Here is a 17,315-nt window from a genome sequence, read left to right on the forward strand (position 1 = left end):
CTCTGGTTTAATTAAAATCAGTTTAAAATTGATCTCTCTAAGTCACTATGAATTTTTAAAGTAGACAGATAATTACAGTTCTTTAAACACCAAATTTAAACTAAGCTAATGTAAATAAGGTTTAAATTGGCCAAAACATTAGATATTCACACCAAGTGAACTGGATGAAATTCCAAAAATTATTGGAGCCAAAGGGGTACATTCCAGTGTCCTGAATTAGATCACACACAGCCCACACATCTTTGTACTCCTCACAAGATTCAAAGGTAGCCTCTAAACAGGTTTGGCATTCTGTTCCTTCATGGACTCCAGGTCTATCTCCTGGCAAGTCCATCCAGCAGCACAAACCGCCCACCTGGATACCAGAACAGAGTTACAGTGCCTGAGTCCTACTCAGGACAGAGTTAGGCCAAGCCACGAGCCAGCCAGAAGATGCTACAGGGAGAGAGATGTGGATCCTTTGCCCCAGTGTGGCTGCCCCTGAGTGCAAAGCAGAGTGGACAGATCTGGGACTGAAATGAACACGGATGCTCACACCTTCCCCAAAGGGTAAGGGGAAGCCTGATCTCCAGGTCCAGCTAGAGAGCACTTACAGTGTCCTCAGCCATCACAAAATCCTGCCAGGAAGGTTCTATTGCCTTGGGTGTACTGTTTGGGCACCGTTTACCCCTGTGCCATGTCCCTGCTCTCAAGAGTAGAATAATTTCAGTTGTTTATTATTACATATCTGAAATACAGTTCTATAAACTTTCTCTGCATAGCCTTCCAACCATAGCTTGCCTTGTCTGCATGTCAGAGAAATTACACTGAAGCAATTCAACTGACTTGTTAAAAGAAAGACAGGTCTTAAATTCTTCTCATCTTACCTCAGTTTGAAGAACATCAAATAACTGTCGGCAATTGACTACAAAATTATCAGAATGAAAGCAACCTAAGGCAATTTTAAAACCCTACACTACAATGTGTTGTGCATTGTGTGAGACATACATTTAGGAAGAGAAAAAAGCCACAAATGGAAGAGACTTTCAATTGTAAAATTAAAAATCAGATTTTGAAAATATATATTTTACAATCTTAGAAGATGAGGTAACAAATATTTAATGGCAGATATGCACAAATTATTTCAAATTATGAAAGCTCAGATATATTCTTTGCTTTTTCACCATAGCAATCTTTCTTGATGATCAACATTTCATGTAAAATAGCAGTTCACATGCAGAGCAGAGGGAAAAAGAAAATAGTTTATTGCTGTAAAGCAATGTTGTTCACATCTTAGTCACACCAAGTGAGATGAAAGAGGGAGAGGTGAAGCCTAAGAGCATTTCCCACTGATGGAAAGAGCACATTCTCTTGTACCCAGCCTGACACCAAAGGACAGCAGAACAGTCATCTCATTTATTTTAGATCATCAATCTTTGTTCTCAGCCACAAACTGGCAGCTCAGTTTTTTTCTGACCAAATGTTCTAATATCATCTGTGGATGAAAAAGTGTAAATATCTTATATTTTTGTTATTCCAATAGAATTTTATAGATCAGTACAGAAACTCTGTATGATCATCTCCTCACTCCTGCTTTAAGCATGTGATGCAGAATGCTTGCAAGATCATTTAAGCTTTCCCTGAAAGTGAGAAATTATAGATGCAGTTTTGAAGGTAGCTCAGCTATCTGAATACATCTATAATATACACAGTTCATTTTTATTAGAAATACAAATTCATCTCCAGAGCACTTGCAGGTGGTAACTGTGATGTGGAAGAAAAGGTATTCGGTCATATTCAAAGCCAACTATCAAAGCACTGCTCCAAGCAATTTCTGTAGTGCTGCTTCTCATAAGGAAGTTCTAAACACCTGCATCCAACTATACAGAAGCAAAGTAAGTGAGTTTATTTTTTACAAACATACACACATAAATGTTTAACCTATCAGAAACAAAAATGAACCATTCTTGGAGATTATTCTGACATGGCAATAAGCATTACTGTTCAGTTCCTACATCACAGAAATGTGCAAAATGTTGCAGTTATAGTTTGACTCGTTTTCTGAATTTCAAAGACACTACTAAATATGCAAAATAAGATGGCACTGATCTCAACACAGCCTACGTTGAAACAAACAAGTACCACCTCTTTGCACAAATAAGCTTTCATAGAAAGACTTTCATTACTCCTAAAATGAAAAGTTCTCACTTAGCTTTTTCATCTCACCTACTGAGTGCTAACTGTAACTGTGTTTTATCTAAAGTTTTATAAAGGGTGTGTACAGAGGGAAGCATTCCTGAGTTACATTGTATTGGATACAATGATACAAATTATTTCCTCACCAAGGCTTCCTGTGATTTCTAAGGTCACAGATTGGGTTCAGTTACTCAACTGTCAGATTTCCAAAACGTCACAAATAACATATCCTCCGAAGTCATTAAATGCATGTCAGTTTCCACTCTCCACTAAAAAGCACTTCAAAGAGTTGAGCATTGTAAAAGACAGAATGCTTTTCTTTAGCCAGGGTTTAAATAATTGTGTTTTTATTGACACACTCCCATAATGCATGTCATTGAGTTGTTACAATCAAGCCACTTACCTCCTTAATGCAACAACTCATTTTAAGCCATTTGATGAAATTACAGCAACTCTCTCTAGAATTAGAATCACATCAGCTGAAATTTGATACACCCATCAAATTTTTCATACCTCAAGAAATAAGAAAAACAGTTCAAACCTGGCCTAGCCTTAACACTAAGAAAGAAAAAAATAGTCGACCCAAAAGTAAGTTGGTAAATAACAAACACTTCCCATCTTAATAACAACCACCTGTTTAGTCAGGGGAATAAGAGAAATCACCCTTTCCTTAATTGCATATTTGTTACTAGAGCTCACTTTCCAAATTCATCTCCGGTTGATCAGCCTCAATCCAATCATTGTCCAAAGCTCCTTACACAATTCATGGATGTATTTCACCCAACACACTGATAGCTGCCTTAGCCTGCTAGAAATGACAAACTCACACCACCAGCTGCCTAACAGAAGAATTCCCAGGCTCCCCAGTCATCACTAACCCTACACTCAGCTCAGTGACCCACTCTGTCAGCCCATCTGATGAACAACAAAACATCCCAAGGATGAACACAAGCAGGTTTGAAAAAACAAGCCAGCACCAGCACTGGGTGCCTTCAGCATAGTGAGTAACAGAAGACACTTCCCCAAAAATATCCAGCCCAATTTTTTCCAAACCTGTGGGCAAATTTCTTTTTAACTTATAGCTAAGTTATTGAGAATAATTTACCCACTTTCCAAAGAGGCAGATGGACACACAAGTTGCAAGCCTACAGAGAATATTCACAACAGAGAACCAATGCTTATTTCAGGAGGTGGGGTGTGGGTGTAAATTTTGTTGTTCTTCCCGGGGAAAAACTCTTTTGTTCCCAGTTTCAATACAAAAATCTGTAGAGGCAGTCCATGCAAATGCCTTAAGTGGAGAGAACACTCTGGATTCTTTCAGTCAAGATCTGACAACAGCTTTAAATATTACACAGAAATAGGGGAGCAAGGATATTGCATAGTAACTGTGTCATTTTCTTAGGTCATAAATTAATTTGCAAACAACACTTAATGGGTTTGCAGTCATATCCCATAAAATCATTTCACCAAACACTTGTGAAACTATGAAATCAGTACACAGCAGTCCTTTTCAAAAATGGTCTATTTAACACACCACACTTCTCTTTCATCACTCTGTCTACAGAGTGACAGTGTGGATTCCCACTACTTCTGCTCAGTCAGATCATCTACAGCAAGACTCTAATATAAAACTCATCAGGGGGGCACAGAGTAAGGAATTTTTTAAAAAGTGAAGTGTGAGAGCACATTGACAGCAGTCAATTTCTAATTCAAGCACAGTTTGAATGTTCCAGCTTGGAGATTTGAATTTTTAATTTCACCATGAGAGTGAGTTCCAAATTAAGCATCTGATGCACAGTCTGAAACCAGAATTGAGTTTACTGAAATAGAAAGTAATTTTCTCTTAACAGCTCAGTAGTGATCACATATCATGAAAATAAAACAACGTGGCAGCGCCTATATTGCCAAGGGTGAGGAGTCAGAAGGCTTTTGGCTTTACAATTTAGTATCAAAATCCCAGGACAAATACTCCTCGTTTGCCTGCAGAAGGAAGTTCACCTTGTAGCCCCAGTCAAGCTGTCAGATGCAATGTCCATGCTGTCTAGGCTAAAACAGAGATAAAATGGAGCTCCAAACATCAGGAAAGCTGAGCACTAAATTCCCACAGAAAGCACAGCACCTCAGGATGTAGATTAAATGCAAGATGCTACAAAAGCCAGGCATGAACACAAACTGCAGTTATGGCAACACACAGGACACGAGGACAACCTAGGAGAAAGGCAAAGAAGTGGTGCTGTTCCCTCTCCCTGCTCCCCTGAAAACAAAATCTCTGGTCTTTACATGAAGCTCCACAGCGCTTTAAGCTCAAACAGAATTTCTGCACTTGGGTATTCCTTGCTCTTTGCAGCAGCAATTGTGTGAACTGTACTTTTGCAGCTGACAATAAATTGCCACTCCAAGTGGTGAGATGAAGATCCTCCAGTGGCCCCACAAGGCACTGCCTGCAGCAGCACTCTCCTGTCCTCAACACCTGCACAAGCAGCTTCAGTCAGTGCAAGTCCTTGCCAAATGCCAGCAGACTGCTCAGCATCATCAGCCTGCAGATGTTACAACCTGTGAGGGGGGAACGTGCTCCAGCAAGCAGAGTGCAGCTCCCTCAGAGACCTTCACTGGCAAGTGGGAAAGACACACATGATATCCCTTTTGAGATCTTCATTGAGAATATGGCTTGACCTTTACAACCCTTACCCAAGGCTGTAGACACACAAAACAGAAGCTGGAAGTTTGTTTTACTGGGTCCCAGAACACAAAAGTGAAGACGTCATCTACATCCTTTTCCTCTAGCATAGAGGAGAAAAGTAGGTTGTTTAGATGAAATTCTGAGATTATCTATGAACAGGCTATGGAAGAAATACTATAGCAGATATTGTTGAAACAGCAACAACATACTAACCACAGGCAAGAAAACTTCTAGCAGAAATCACAGCCCCTTCTAAATACAGTGGGTCAGAAGTCACTCTGCCTAGAACAAATCAGATTATCTCTTTTAAAAAATTGTAAAAAATTAAGATTCCAGGAAATAATAGAGTTTTTTTCTAGAAGGTAATTGCACTGAACTACAGAATTTAGCAGATGTGGCAGCACAGAGGGACAACAGCAGTCAATACTGAGGTTGAGAAGGCCTCAATATACAGCTGGAGGGCACTGAAAGGAGGCACCCACCAGCACTAGACAGCTAGCTCTCCATACCTTTCCATTTAGGAGCCCTGGCATTAAAGGCCAAACTTGCTGTTTCCAACCCACATCACCAGATATGACAGGAACATGGAGATCCAAGCAACTGTCTGCTCAGCTTCAGGCAAGAGCTGAGAGAAACCCCATGCACCCCACACCAGGATGGAGACCAAAGACTCAACAGGCCCATTCACATACCTTCGAAAGCCATGGCCAGCAGAAGCAGATAAGGATCAAGGAATACAGTCAGGCAGCAGCCAGTCAGACTGGGGGAGGACATCAGTAACACAAACAAATCTACTTTGACTGTCATTCACTCGTTGTTGTCTCCATCCTAACTCTGCTAGTACCAACACTGCACATGCTTTCCACAGTTCCCATCAAAGCCTGACTGCTTTTACACCTACTTTCACCGCATTTCAATCACCCAGTTACTCCTTCCAAACCAAGGGCTCATTTCTCTTCAAGTGAGAGTTGACCCAGAATCTTTCCAATTGCTGCTCTGGAACTTTGACAAAAACTCTGGACAGGTCACACTTCACAGTCTAGAATGATAACCATCCACAAAGCTCCAGAACAGTGTTCCAAGCCAAAGAGAGACACTCTTCTCACAACACCAATTTCCACAATACTGCTTCTCTGGTCCTTTTCAATCTTTCCTTTTGGTCACGACCCCAAAATGCACAAGCCTCCCTCTAGCCCCCTTAATAGCATTTCTCTCACAGCTGACAAGCATGTCACAACTTACCCACAAAAATCCTCTTCATATGAGCTTCCAGGCCCTCTGCCTCCTCAGCCCACGCCATCCCCTCCTAGGTGGAGAGCCTTCCTGCTTCACACTGCCCATCAGCAGGACTCAGAATTTTCTGGGCTTCCCCAAGTGCGTTTAAAAGAAGCCCAGCCCCACTTCAGCTGTGTTCATTGATTTCATCACTTCCCTCCAGCTGGTCAGCTTTTTGGCCGAGGGTTTCTTTTACACCTGTCACAGCACACAGATTTCCAACCCACAAAAAAATCTAAAACTAAACCTCACTCTAAAGGCACACTGACTCTGTTCATCCCCTTAGAGATCATCTCAACAAAAACACTCTTGTGAGAGCTTCTTTCCCCTGACTGTAAATCATTGCTAGTCATGTCTAGGAAATCAAGACAATTACCTATAACAATTTACTCTGACATTCTCCCTGGGCTAACATACATCAGCTGATAATACAGGCCACTCTTAGTAACACATGTCTATGCTGCTCAACAAAAGCACAGACTTCTGCCAGAAATTTAGCATATTTCTGTCACATGCTGCTTGTGACTCACATAAGTACTACTACCTAAGTACAAACACATAGTATCTGCCACCTTTCACTGAACCTTACCCATCTGCTTTTATTAACAAAGTAAATGAAAGCACAGTACTAATCTTCAAAGAAATTGTACCCCTATATAACATAGCTTGTTTCTTGGGTGCCAGGGACTTTGCAGGATACTGCACTGAAATAAATCTTCAGCAAAATACTTCAAGTTGAAAAAAAAAGTCAACATGAAAATCAAATCTCTCAAAAATATTCTCTGTATTAAAAGAATAAGCCAGTGAACAGTTTTTAAAGTCAACATATCCCAGTTCCATATTAGCATTTCAAGTGGATAAAGAAGGTGCAGAATGTACCATATGGCATTTAACACACACACCTGAACAGATCTGCTTCAGCAACAAAAAGCTTGGCAGAGGAAAACTTTGAGTGTCATTCAGATAGTTTTCCAGAATAAATGCAGACTTAACTCATTACTTCCAATTCTAAAGCAACATTATTTGCTTTAGAAAACCTGAATTCATAATCCAGGATCAGCAGGGTCCTGTGTGAGGTAGCTCATATATGCATATCCCTTTCCGGTATATGGGATAGGTCCCTGTGTAATTAGGAATTTCTCCTGCTTCTTTCAGGTTTTCCCACAATACTCTTGGCAAGCATTATTATTAAGAATTAGCAGGCAGAACTGCTACAGCTTCCTTTCAAGGAAAGCAATGCAATTTCAGAGACATCTGATCTCATGAGTTCTGAGGTACAACAGTAACCTGATGCATTTGCTTTGTGGTTGAAGCAGACCACGTGAGAAACTACACAACTTTATCCCAGCCACACAAAGCATGCCCAAGACAGAACAAAGGACTAACACAGGACTCCTGAAAGACAGCTAAGTATTTTCACTATTAGAATTCACCTAAAGCTTTGTACCTTTAGAAGTCCTGTCTTCATGGAAAAGGTTGGGGATTTAAAAGCAGCACTCAGAATTTTATCTTTATATTACCTACGCTATCAAACCTTAGAGTCGCAGGTCCCCTTGAGGCAGATCCTGCAATAATGCTATTCTGTCTGGTGAATTTTCATTGGAAAATTCAGGTTTAACTTGCATTTTTCACCAGAAACATGAAGTAAATACAAACATCATATTTAGAGGACTCTTTGTCTATAAGAACTTGCACCTGTCTATATTTTTGTATTCCAAATCTAAAAAAGTCTGAGATCTGAGACTGGAAAATAGATTTCAAAAATATCTGTGTCAAGTAAATCCACTAAGAGAGTCTACAGCTATAAACAGTTACTTGACAGGCTCCTTTTACTACTGAGTGAAACAGTGCTACCTTTTTATGGTGGAAATCTTTTAAATGTCCTCCTGACTAGGCAGAAAGGAAAACTCATAGTATTTTGAATGTACTTGCCATAGTTGCTCAACTTAGAAAGCACCCTCTCTCTCCAGCTCTCTGTGAGCAGGAGCACCTCACATGACTAGCCTTACAAAAACAAAGAGGTGACAACAAAATCATGAGAGATACTGAGAAGACTGAGATTTTCATTTCTGAGCAATAAAAGTGTCATAGTGCTTCACTGAACAAAAACATATGAAATGTCTTAAATTACCTTAAAGTCTGAGTCATAAGCAAGGACTGTAGCAGAGAAAGCCAGGAAGGCAGAACTAAGAACATCTTTAAGGTTAGAATGCCCTCTTTGGGTATAAAGACATATTTGCAGGAACAGTAAATTTCAGTAAGTAGAGTGCTATTTTATGCTATAGGAAGGAAAGCAAATCAAAGAATGCAAGTGTGCTACTGCAAGACTTCTAAGATGTTAGAAATTACTCTAATTACCCTCTACTAGTAGCAATGTTCTGAAGAGGCCACATAACAATAGTGAGGATGACCACAAACCATACACAGCAGTGCAGAGGGCCAGGACAAGAATGATGGGCACGACTGAAAATAGGAAAGCTTCTAACTGGATAGAAAAAAAACTTTTTCACCCTGGGGGCAAAAGAAGAGCTAAGAAGTGAAGCAGGCTACCCAGAGAGGCTGCAATATCCTTGGAGTTTTTCAAGCCCCAACAAGATAAAAAGCTCTGAGTAACCTGACACAACCCCAGAGTCAGTCCTGCTTTGAGCAGGGAATTGGACTAGGAATCATCTGGTCCATCTGAGGTTCCCTCAAACCCAAACTATCCTAATATACTTCTATGATACACATCGCTAAATACACGTCTCAGGATTTGCAGTATTTCATGAGTTAACTATACTCACAACAAAAGTTCAAGAGTTTCATCTGTGGAGATGCATCCAACCTTGCAAGAAAGCAACTTCTCTGATTTTTAACTCCACAAAGGAGTCACTAGAAGTTGGCAAACAATAGTTCCATCACAAACTGGAAGCTGGAAACAGCTCACTTTCTATAAATAAAATTCAGAATAAAGTTTGATACTAGAAATAAATAGGTTCTCAAACAGCATTTAAGCATCCATCACTCAGAGAGAGAAATTACAAGCTTAAGTAATGGTCAGGGCCTTAAGGAAGACAGATACAGTAAAGCATAACAACACAGGAACTCCAATTGTTCCACAGCAGCAGTAGTTAGCTGGCGATTAAATGATGCTCATGAGCATCACTTAAATGTCACTTTGATCTATTGCAGTTATTTCACAAAATCTTTATTACCGAGGCTTTTTATTGGCTGTACAAACATTGGCAAGCATTTCTCTTTACTGTATTAAAAATTATTTTGATACTTATTCCTAGGCAGCTTGCCAACTGGAAGACAAGATGGAGCCATCTGTGAGACTACAACTCTCTGAAGACGCTTGCCTTTCAAAAACATAATCCCTTAAATGGTGCCAAGGGCATTACACACAAAAAAACTAATAACACATCTGAACAGCTGCAGCAAAACCTGCCTGTCTCACAAATTTCCCAGCAAAGGAAGGGAGAAGACCAGTCTGCCCAGGGAATACTGCCTCTACCCTATCCAGTCCGTGAAGTCTGATTATGACATGAGCATGTAAAAAGTCACACCTGAATATTCTGCCACACAGATGTATCAGGCAGCCAAAACTGTGCCAGAGATCTGTGTTATCTATAACTGAATTAAGTAGCAAACACAGATATTTCTGTATCTTCTTAGTTTGGTAGAAATCTGAGGGATTTTTGGCACTGGTCTCTTTCTTCCACTATTTAGCAATGTTGGTGCTCAAAATATGTACACAGGCTGCTACCCAGAATTCCTTATATCCTCTGCATTGTCTTCACCCGGTCTGTTTGATTTTGATTATTATTACTCCTGGTGTTATTCCCTACTTGGCCCCTGTCTCACAATCCTCCTTTTAAAAACTCTTCTCATATTTTATATCATGATTTCCAAGCTATTAGAGATCACTTTTAGCCAACTAACACCTAGCACAATTACTCGTAAGAGACCTACAGGAAAGATAGCAACCCCATGTACCTCTCACGGCTCACACTGAAGAGTCATACTGGCCTCTCATCATTAAAACCACAGCCAATCTAAATTTGCAAGGGTTACACTCAATGCCTAGGCTTCCAACTTCATGCCTAGGCAAAGCACATGAGGTTTCACTAGGGCATGGCAGCACACAAAGCAGTAACACAAGAAGTGCATGTGCATCCAGATCCAGGAGAAAAATCTGGACTCACACATCAAGAAATTCAATGCCATGCAAAACTCACCAGAAACACAGCAAAACAGCTGCTACACACCATGCTCACTACTCGTAACAAAGATAAATTATTTAAAAATAATATTAAATTAACTCAGAAAATGAATGACATGAATATACACTGGCTACTTAACCCAAAGATGGAAAACCTTACTAAGCACACTCTAAAATATAAAAACAAGGCCTTGAAGTACAACAGGGCAAGCCAGTCAGTTTCACAAAGGGCAATCAGAAGCCTTATGGATTATTCTTCCCAAAACAGCAATGCTGGTTTTTACCTGCCAGCCTACCTCACAAAGGAAAAGACAATAACAAATCTACATCATAGCTATACTCAAGGTGGGCAGAAAGCATCTCCTTGGCTAACATGAAATAGATCCTAACTTGACCCTGGAACAGACGATCCCATGGAAAATTCTGTCATTGGCAAAAGCTGGCACCATAGTATGAAAATTCTCAGTTAGCTAAAAGAACAACTACCCTACCGCTAATACTCACTGCACTCCAAAAAAAAAAAAAAAAAAAAAAAAAAAAAAAAGTTGAAGCTTATCTTTTCTTAGCTTACAGCAGCTCAAGACCCCCTGGGAAAACTGGATTTTCCCCCAGTCTTCATTCTCACAGGAAGGAGACATCCACTTCTGACGGACTGCTCAAAGGAAACCATTAACTGGAGCAGCTCTTCTCTCCCAGCCGAGTCTGTACAAGTCCCCAGCAGACCACAAGTGTGGGAACACTGCAGCAGCTCTCTCACCATGACCGTGTTCAGGCTCTCCAGGGGAAAGGGAAACATGATACCTGTTGATTATTAACTACTTTGGGAGCAAAACCACATAGAGGATCAGCTGCTCTGGTTCTGCACCCCAGGCAACAGTAATCAGATCCTTCTTACACAATTTCAGTAAGGGTCTCCTCTAGATTTTCACTGCTCTAACCAAATTAAAATGCCCCACTCTCCTAAACAAGGATTCTGGCAGGACAGGAACAAAGTTTCAGCATGGTGCCCTGCTAAAACAGTGCTGTCCCACTGTAGAGGCAGCTCAGCCTGGGATTATCCAAGGTATCCAAGAGCACCTCATGCCCCTGAGACCCCACATCAGTGCTGGAGCACAGATATCAGCACCCCACATACACTGCTCCCACAATGGACAAAGTAACCAAAAAGATGTTAACAACAAGGAAATCTTGCTACAGCAATGTAAAATATCACCAAACTCAGCAGCTGGGTGTCACACCCTCCTGAGACTGGTGTGCCTATGGCACTTCAGGAACAGAGCCGGGAATGTAACACAGTCACAGCTCAGCCTGAGCTTTTAGTGCAAATACTGACGGGTTAATGCACTACTCATTAAATGGGAAAAGCCAAGCCCCAGCACACAGCTGTGCTGCCCATTTCCTTCCACCACCACCATCTCCACTGGCCATTAGCAACAAGAAGTACCTGAAACCTAGACCAGCACCATGAAATTCAGTCTCATTCCTGCCTCAGTAACCATCCTTGTCCAAAATCCTAACAGAGAATGGAAAGCTCTTGTCCCCAAAGACATGCTCTCTAACAACAGGGAGAAATTAAGTTTATATGATCAGCCTAGCTCTTGCCACAAAAAGTCAGATATTTTATGGAGCTGAGGCTACCTCAATTTACCACCCTGAACAGGCTTGGGGCTGTTCCTTCCTTTGAACCTGGTGGTGTTTCCCTGAAGTAGAACACTGACATGTGAAGGAAGGGGAACAACCAACCACAAGAATTAGATAGCCATAACATAAAGGAAAAGCCTGTGGCTATAAGCATTTGGCCTTGCAAGTAGTCTCCCCCAGCACCATTCCAAGTGCCTGCATATCTACAGTAATGATAACCCACAAGACTAAGCTGCCATGTCAGTGGGAAGAAAGCTTACCACTGTAACAGAAACAAAATACTTTAAGTATCTCACTAAAACAGCAAGAAAGCAGTTTACTGTCGTGAAAAAGACTATTATTCCCCTTCCCACGCTCTCTGGAGAGTTGATGGCTTCCCAAAAACAAACAAAAAGATGTTAAAAATAGTTTCCTTTATTTTTTAAAGCCTATTTTTCAGACCAGTCTGATGATTTTCACCATCATCAGTCTGGTGATTTAAACTCAAGTTGCTGTCAGATAGATGAGCTGATCTAGGGACTGTGGTGTTCAGCCCCATTAATCAATAAAGTTGTGAAGCCATTGACAAACTTCATTATCTACGGACACATTCAAAACATCACTATTATCTGATTCCAATTTTCCATTAGTATTATTATTCACCATTAAGCAAGGTCTTGAAAAGCTACACCAGTGCCACATGCCTCACCTTACACAGATCTGGAGACTTTCAAAATGATTCAGAAACTCTAACAGTATCAACTCCCAGTTCCTGCCTCTCTCACAGATACTAACCCTTTCATTTTATTTAGTTTTACAGTACTCACTACCAGCCTCATGACTTTTCACTCCACAGGTTGCCTCAAAGTCTCCCTCCGAAGAGATTTTCCTCTGTAATGGTTTCCTGCCCCACTGGCCTCTCAGCCCAGCAAAGGAAAACTTTCAACAAGAGTACATTAAACCCCTCCAAACATCCAACTTTCCAGCCACTGCAGAGAACAGAGAAAGGTCACATATGCCACATCCATTCTGCGCTTAATTTCAAGGAGCCACTTTTCCCACACACCTCTTTCACAAGGAGATTCTATAATCTAAGCATACATACAGTGTGTTTAAGAAATTTTTGTTCCGTTGCAGTTCTGACTTGGTTGCCCTTTCATTCAATCCATTAACACAATTAGTGCAAACAACTTTAAAAGAGCTAACTAAGCAGCACTAAGAAAACAGATTTTTTACTTTCCATCCCTTAGTCTGACTACACAGCTGTTTATGTAGTAAATATTTACTATTCAAGGTAAAATCTAATTTAGTTAGGGTTTTTTTACACTTGTCAGTGTTACGAACAAACAGAGTGATAGAGGGCAAAAAGAGCAAAGTAACAAGACAATCTGCCCTGCCACCGAGGTGACACAACTAAGAGACCTACTTGTAAGGCAGCAAGAGAGGAAGGGAGGAGGTGGTGAGAAAAATCAGAAAGCGCCATTGATCATACTCATTAGACAGCTGGGTCCCAATTAGAAATATATCACACAGAGATAATAAGAGGTGTTCTGGAAGGAAGTTTGGCTGTGAGATGAAGGAGGATCTGAAACACAAGGAGCAGCATTTTACAGTATGTACAAAGGCGAGGCAGAATCCAAATTCTGCAAGTCCCAAAGGAATCACACCGAACAAAGAAACCCTACTTGAAGCAAGTACATGATCTCACCCCTCTGCCTGCAGACTTCAGATTGCTCATTAAGCCACTTCACATTCTCAGCATCAATAAATAGGGAAGTAACTCCATGTCAATAGCTAATTCAATTTCCATACAGAAAACTCATGTTTAGCAAACAAAGTATATCCATAGTGGATCCTAGCTTCTTCAGCATCAGTAGCTTGCAGGCTTGATATTTCTCCCTGAAAGCATTTTGCAGGTGAGCTTTTAGTGGAATCCACACCTATATGGTAAAGGAGAAGAAAAAAGAAAATTACATGGTGTGTTAAATAGTTAAGACTACACAGAATTAAGGAAACACCTTCAAAAAAGGATACTACCATTCTTAAAATAGGAACAGCAGCCTTTGTTCAGTGCCAGAGGGCCAAGTTTTTCCTCGTGTGACTGCTGGTTTACAAAGGGCGCATTCATTCCGAATACATAAGGGTTTTGCAGCAGTTTTCCTCCAAGAATATTGAATAGTATTACAACACACCCTGGGTTCAATCCTAATCTAAGCGACGCGGCATGAAAGGGCCGCTTTCCGGAAAGAGACACAAGATACTAAGGATGAACTTGGAAATCACTATGGCAACTCCGCAGGTCCCTTCCCCTTCACCTTGGAGGCCAATACTCCAAAGGAGGTAAGAAAACCACTTTCCACAGGAATCATTAATACGCAATATGTCCAAAACCAGGAAAGGTCACAGCCTGTCTCCGCTCAGTTAGAAAGAGGGGTTTGCTCAAGGAAAGACAAGGCTAAAATGGGAAAAGAAAAAATCCTAACTCCCGAGGAGCGCTTGAGAGGCGTCACACACGCGAGTAAATCGCACTTGAAAGGTCAGCTGGTTCAGTAGCTGTCAAAGGCCCAAGCTATGGCGAGCAAAAAAAAGCCTAACCAAGTGTGCCTAATTTGTGAACAAAGTCAGAATTAACCTTTAGGGTTTTCGCTTTTGTCAGTACAAAACATTGTTTGCAGTGCTTTCTGTCCTCCTGTTCATCACAATTAATTTATCCTGGTGCTAATAAATCCCCTTTTGTTACACAAACTCACTATAATTCCACCAGAAGCAGCTTAGGCCCAAAGTTTTGACTTCACTTTACTGAAGAGAACAAAGGATGATTTATCTAAATTTAAAGAGGGAGGAAGCCAGTGGCAATACAATACCTACCTCTGACTGTTTTTTAGAGAGCTGCTGCACTCTAATCTTCAATGTCATGTATGAGAATGAGCCATTTTTGGTGCCCAATCTCAAAGAGAGCTATAAAGAAAATTGGTAACTCTGATAGTATCAAGTACTGTGAAGGAAAAAAAGACATATTGGATATGGTCCTAATCTCAAGTATACAAAACCCTGTGCATAAACATGTGGTGGTTCTTGTACACTCCTTTAACTTACCATGATCCCAATATTTTAAGTAACCACAAATCTCTAAACTCAGCCTTTTTTTTTTTTCTTTTAAACCAAATATTTCTGTTAAACACCCTACTTTGCATTTTCCTAAGGGCCTAGAAGCCCTGTGAATAGGGCTTCAACTGGAAAATTGTCAATCCCTTCCCAGAGCGAACCACAACATTTTCACCTTCAGCAGTGAGATGGGGGAACATACAACATCATTAAAGGGCCTTTAGTATTTAAACACCAAGAAAAGCTTTAATAAGTAGAACTCCTCCCAATTTCAGGAGCTATTGTAAGGCCAATAGCAAATTAGCGAGTAAATGAACCAATAGGAAAGGACAAAACAAGAGATACTGCATCCCAGGGGACTTCACTAATTTCTTTGAAAACCATAATTACCTCTAACTGGCAGCAGCACTTGCTGCTACACATTCTGCAACATATTTTATGAAAACCTTTATTATAAAAGCACTTCTCTGCAGAACTCTTAAAATGCTAGCATAATTAATTCAAAAATTTAGCAAGAAGTTACTCAGGCATGTGTACACAAAGATTAACGTGGATTACCAAAACAGGAATGAGCCATTTTCTATTAAACTGATGGCAAGGATGACTGATGTGTTTGCAGAAAGTCTTGGTGGACTCATGGAGCTGGGAAAACCACATACCCAAACAACCCAAAAGGCAGCAGACATACCTAGTGAGAAATACACCTTTCTTTCCCAGTTGTCCTGAGAAAGGTGAAGTGTTTTTTTTCCCAGGGGCTCGAGCCTTCTGCCAGCACCACTGTTGATAAGGAGGGCAGCCCTAGCTTGGACCAGCTGATTGCTGCTGCTCTGAGGGAAAAGGAGAGCAGTTCATCCACATTATAAGTGATGGTCTTGTAAAATTCATGTCTTTATAAAAGCATATACACACAGAGTGTCCGCTGAGAAGGAAGTTTTCTTTTTCTTCCTTAAGCCAGGACTGTAGACATAACATGGGTGACTTTTCTAAGAGCACCATTACTTCCTTCTTTGTAGCTGGTTATTTTAAAAAATAAACAAATAAACCATACCAAATAAACCATTGATGTCTTCCTATCACTATGACTGTGCCCACACGGGCTGAAGTGAAATCAAAGCATCTTATTTTTTGAGCTAAAAAACGATAGCTACGTTATCTCAAAGTCGCAAGACCCTTTCTTTCACCCTTTCTTAGACTGCATTAACTGTGAAATAAAGCAAATATCACCAGGGGCTTAAAAGATTTAAAAAAAAAAAAAAAAAAGAAATCCTAAAACTTTCAGACTGTGAAATGAAAGATACGGGTTGTTGTTTTGGTTTGGGTTTTTTTACCGAGAAGGAAAAAAAAAAAAAAAGTACATTTTCCCCATACTCAACGCGACTCCCAGGAGCTGCCGCTGCTGCTCCCAGCCCGAGGGCAGCATCCAGCCGAGCCGCCCGGCCCCTGCAGCGGGGAGCAGCGCTGCCGGCCCCGGCCGGGGCACCCCACGCCCCCGCGCGTTCAGGGCTCCCGCGGAGCTCGGCGGCCGGACACCCCCGCCGCCTCCCTGCCTCCCGCAGCACCCGCGGGCCCCGGCCCCGCTCACCTGGGCCCGCCGCGTCCCCGCCGCGGCGCCGCCTGTCGGTACCGCCCGGCCGGGGCTGCGGCCGCCACATTCCGCCCGGCCCCGACCCCGGCCCCGGCCCGCAGCCAGCGGAAAGCGGCCCCGGCCCGGCCACTCCCCGCCGGGGGCGGGCTCGAGGCAGCTCCACCGCCCCGGGGAAGGACAGGGTGGCGGGCGGGACCGGCTCCGGCTCCGGCTCCGGAGGGCGGTGCGGGGCGGTGCGGTCTGGCCGGGCGCACGCACAGCCCCAGGGAACCCGGGTCCTCCAGGCTCTGTTCCCGCAGGTCTGCAGCGTTAAGTTGGGCGGGAGATGAAATAGGGAATCCCAGAATCGGTCAGATTCTGACCACAGCGGTCCGGGCTCCCTGCTCAAGCAGGGTCATCTTAGAGCACATGGCATAGAATTGCGTCCAGATGGTTCTTGAGTATCTCGGTGGGGGATACTCCACAACGTCTTTGCACAATCTGTTCCCGTGCCCACAGAGTGAAGTAGTTCTTCCTCATACTCAAGTGGAATTTCCTGTGCATTGGTTTCTGTCCATTGCTTCTTGTCCTATTGCTCGGCACCACCGAGAAGAACCCGTTTCCGTCCTCTTGGCACCCGCCCTTCAGATACTTAAAAACATGGATAAATTGTCCCCTCTCTGTTGTCTCTC

At 42.0% G+C, this 17,315-nt stretch overlaps 1 protein-coding gene across 4 annotated transcripts in view; it reads right to left on the reverse strand.

The window, feature by feature from the left end:
* The window catches only part of DISC1 (DISC1 scaffold protein), a 190,184-nt gene extending 173,171 nt beyond the window's left edge, over positions 1–17,013 (reverse strand). The window contains exons 1-2 of one of the 4 annotated variants that reach the window (XM_072927124.1): positions 16,642–16,953; positions 15,748–15,881 (exon numbers count right to left, since the gene is read on the reverse strand). Coding sequence is in view for 1 of the 4 variants with exons in the window: in XM_072927125.1 (XP_072783226.1) it covers positions 16,642–16,711 (70 nt within the window). In the remaining 3 variants the exon portion in view is untranslated. Of the gene's footprint in view, positions 1–13,662; positions 13,882–15,747; positions 15,887–16,641 lie in introns of those variants that run through there. The other 3 variants (XM_072927123.1, XM_072927125.1, XM_072927122.1) reach the window with 3 other exon arrangements.
* Positions 17,014–17,315: the final 302 nt, after the last annotated feature.

Source organism: Taeniopygia guttata, chromosome 3 (genome assembly GCF_048771995.1).
Source record: "Taeniopygia guttata chromosome 3, bTaeGut7.mat, whole genome shotgun sequence".
Classification (NCBI taxonomy): Eukaryota; Metazoa; Chordata; class Aves; order Passeriformes; family Estrildidae; genus Taeniopygia; species Taeniopygia guttata.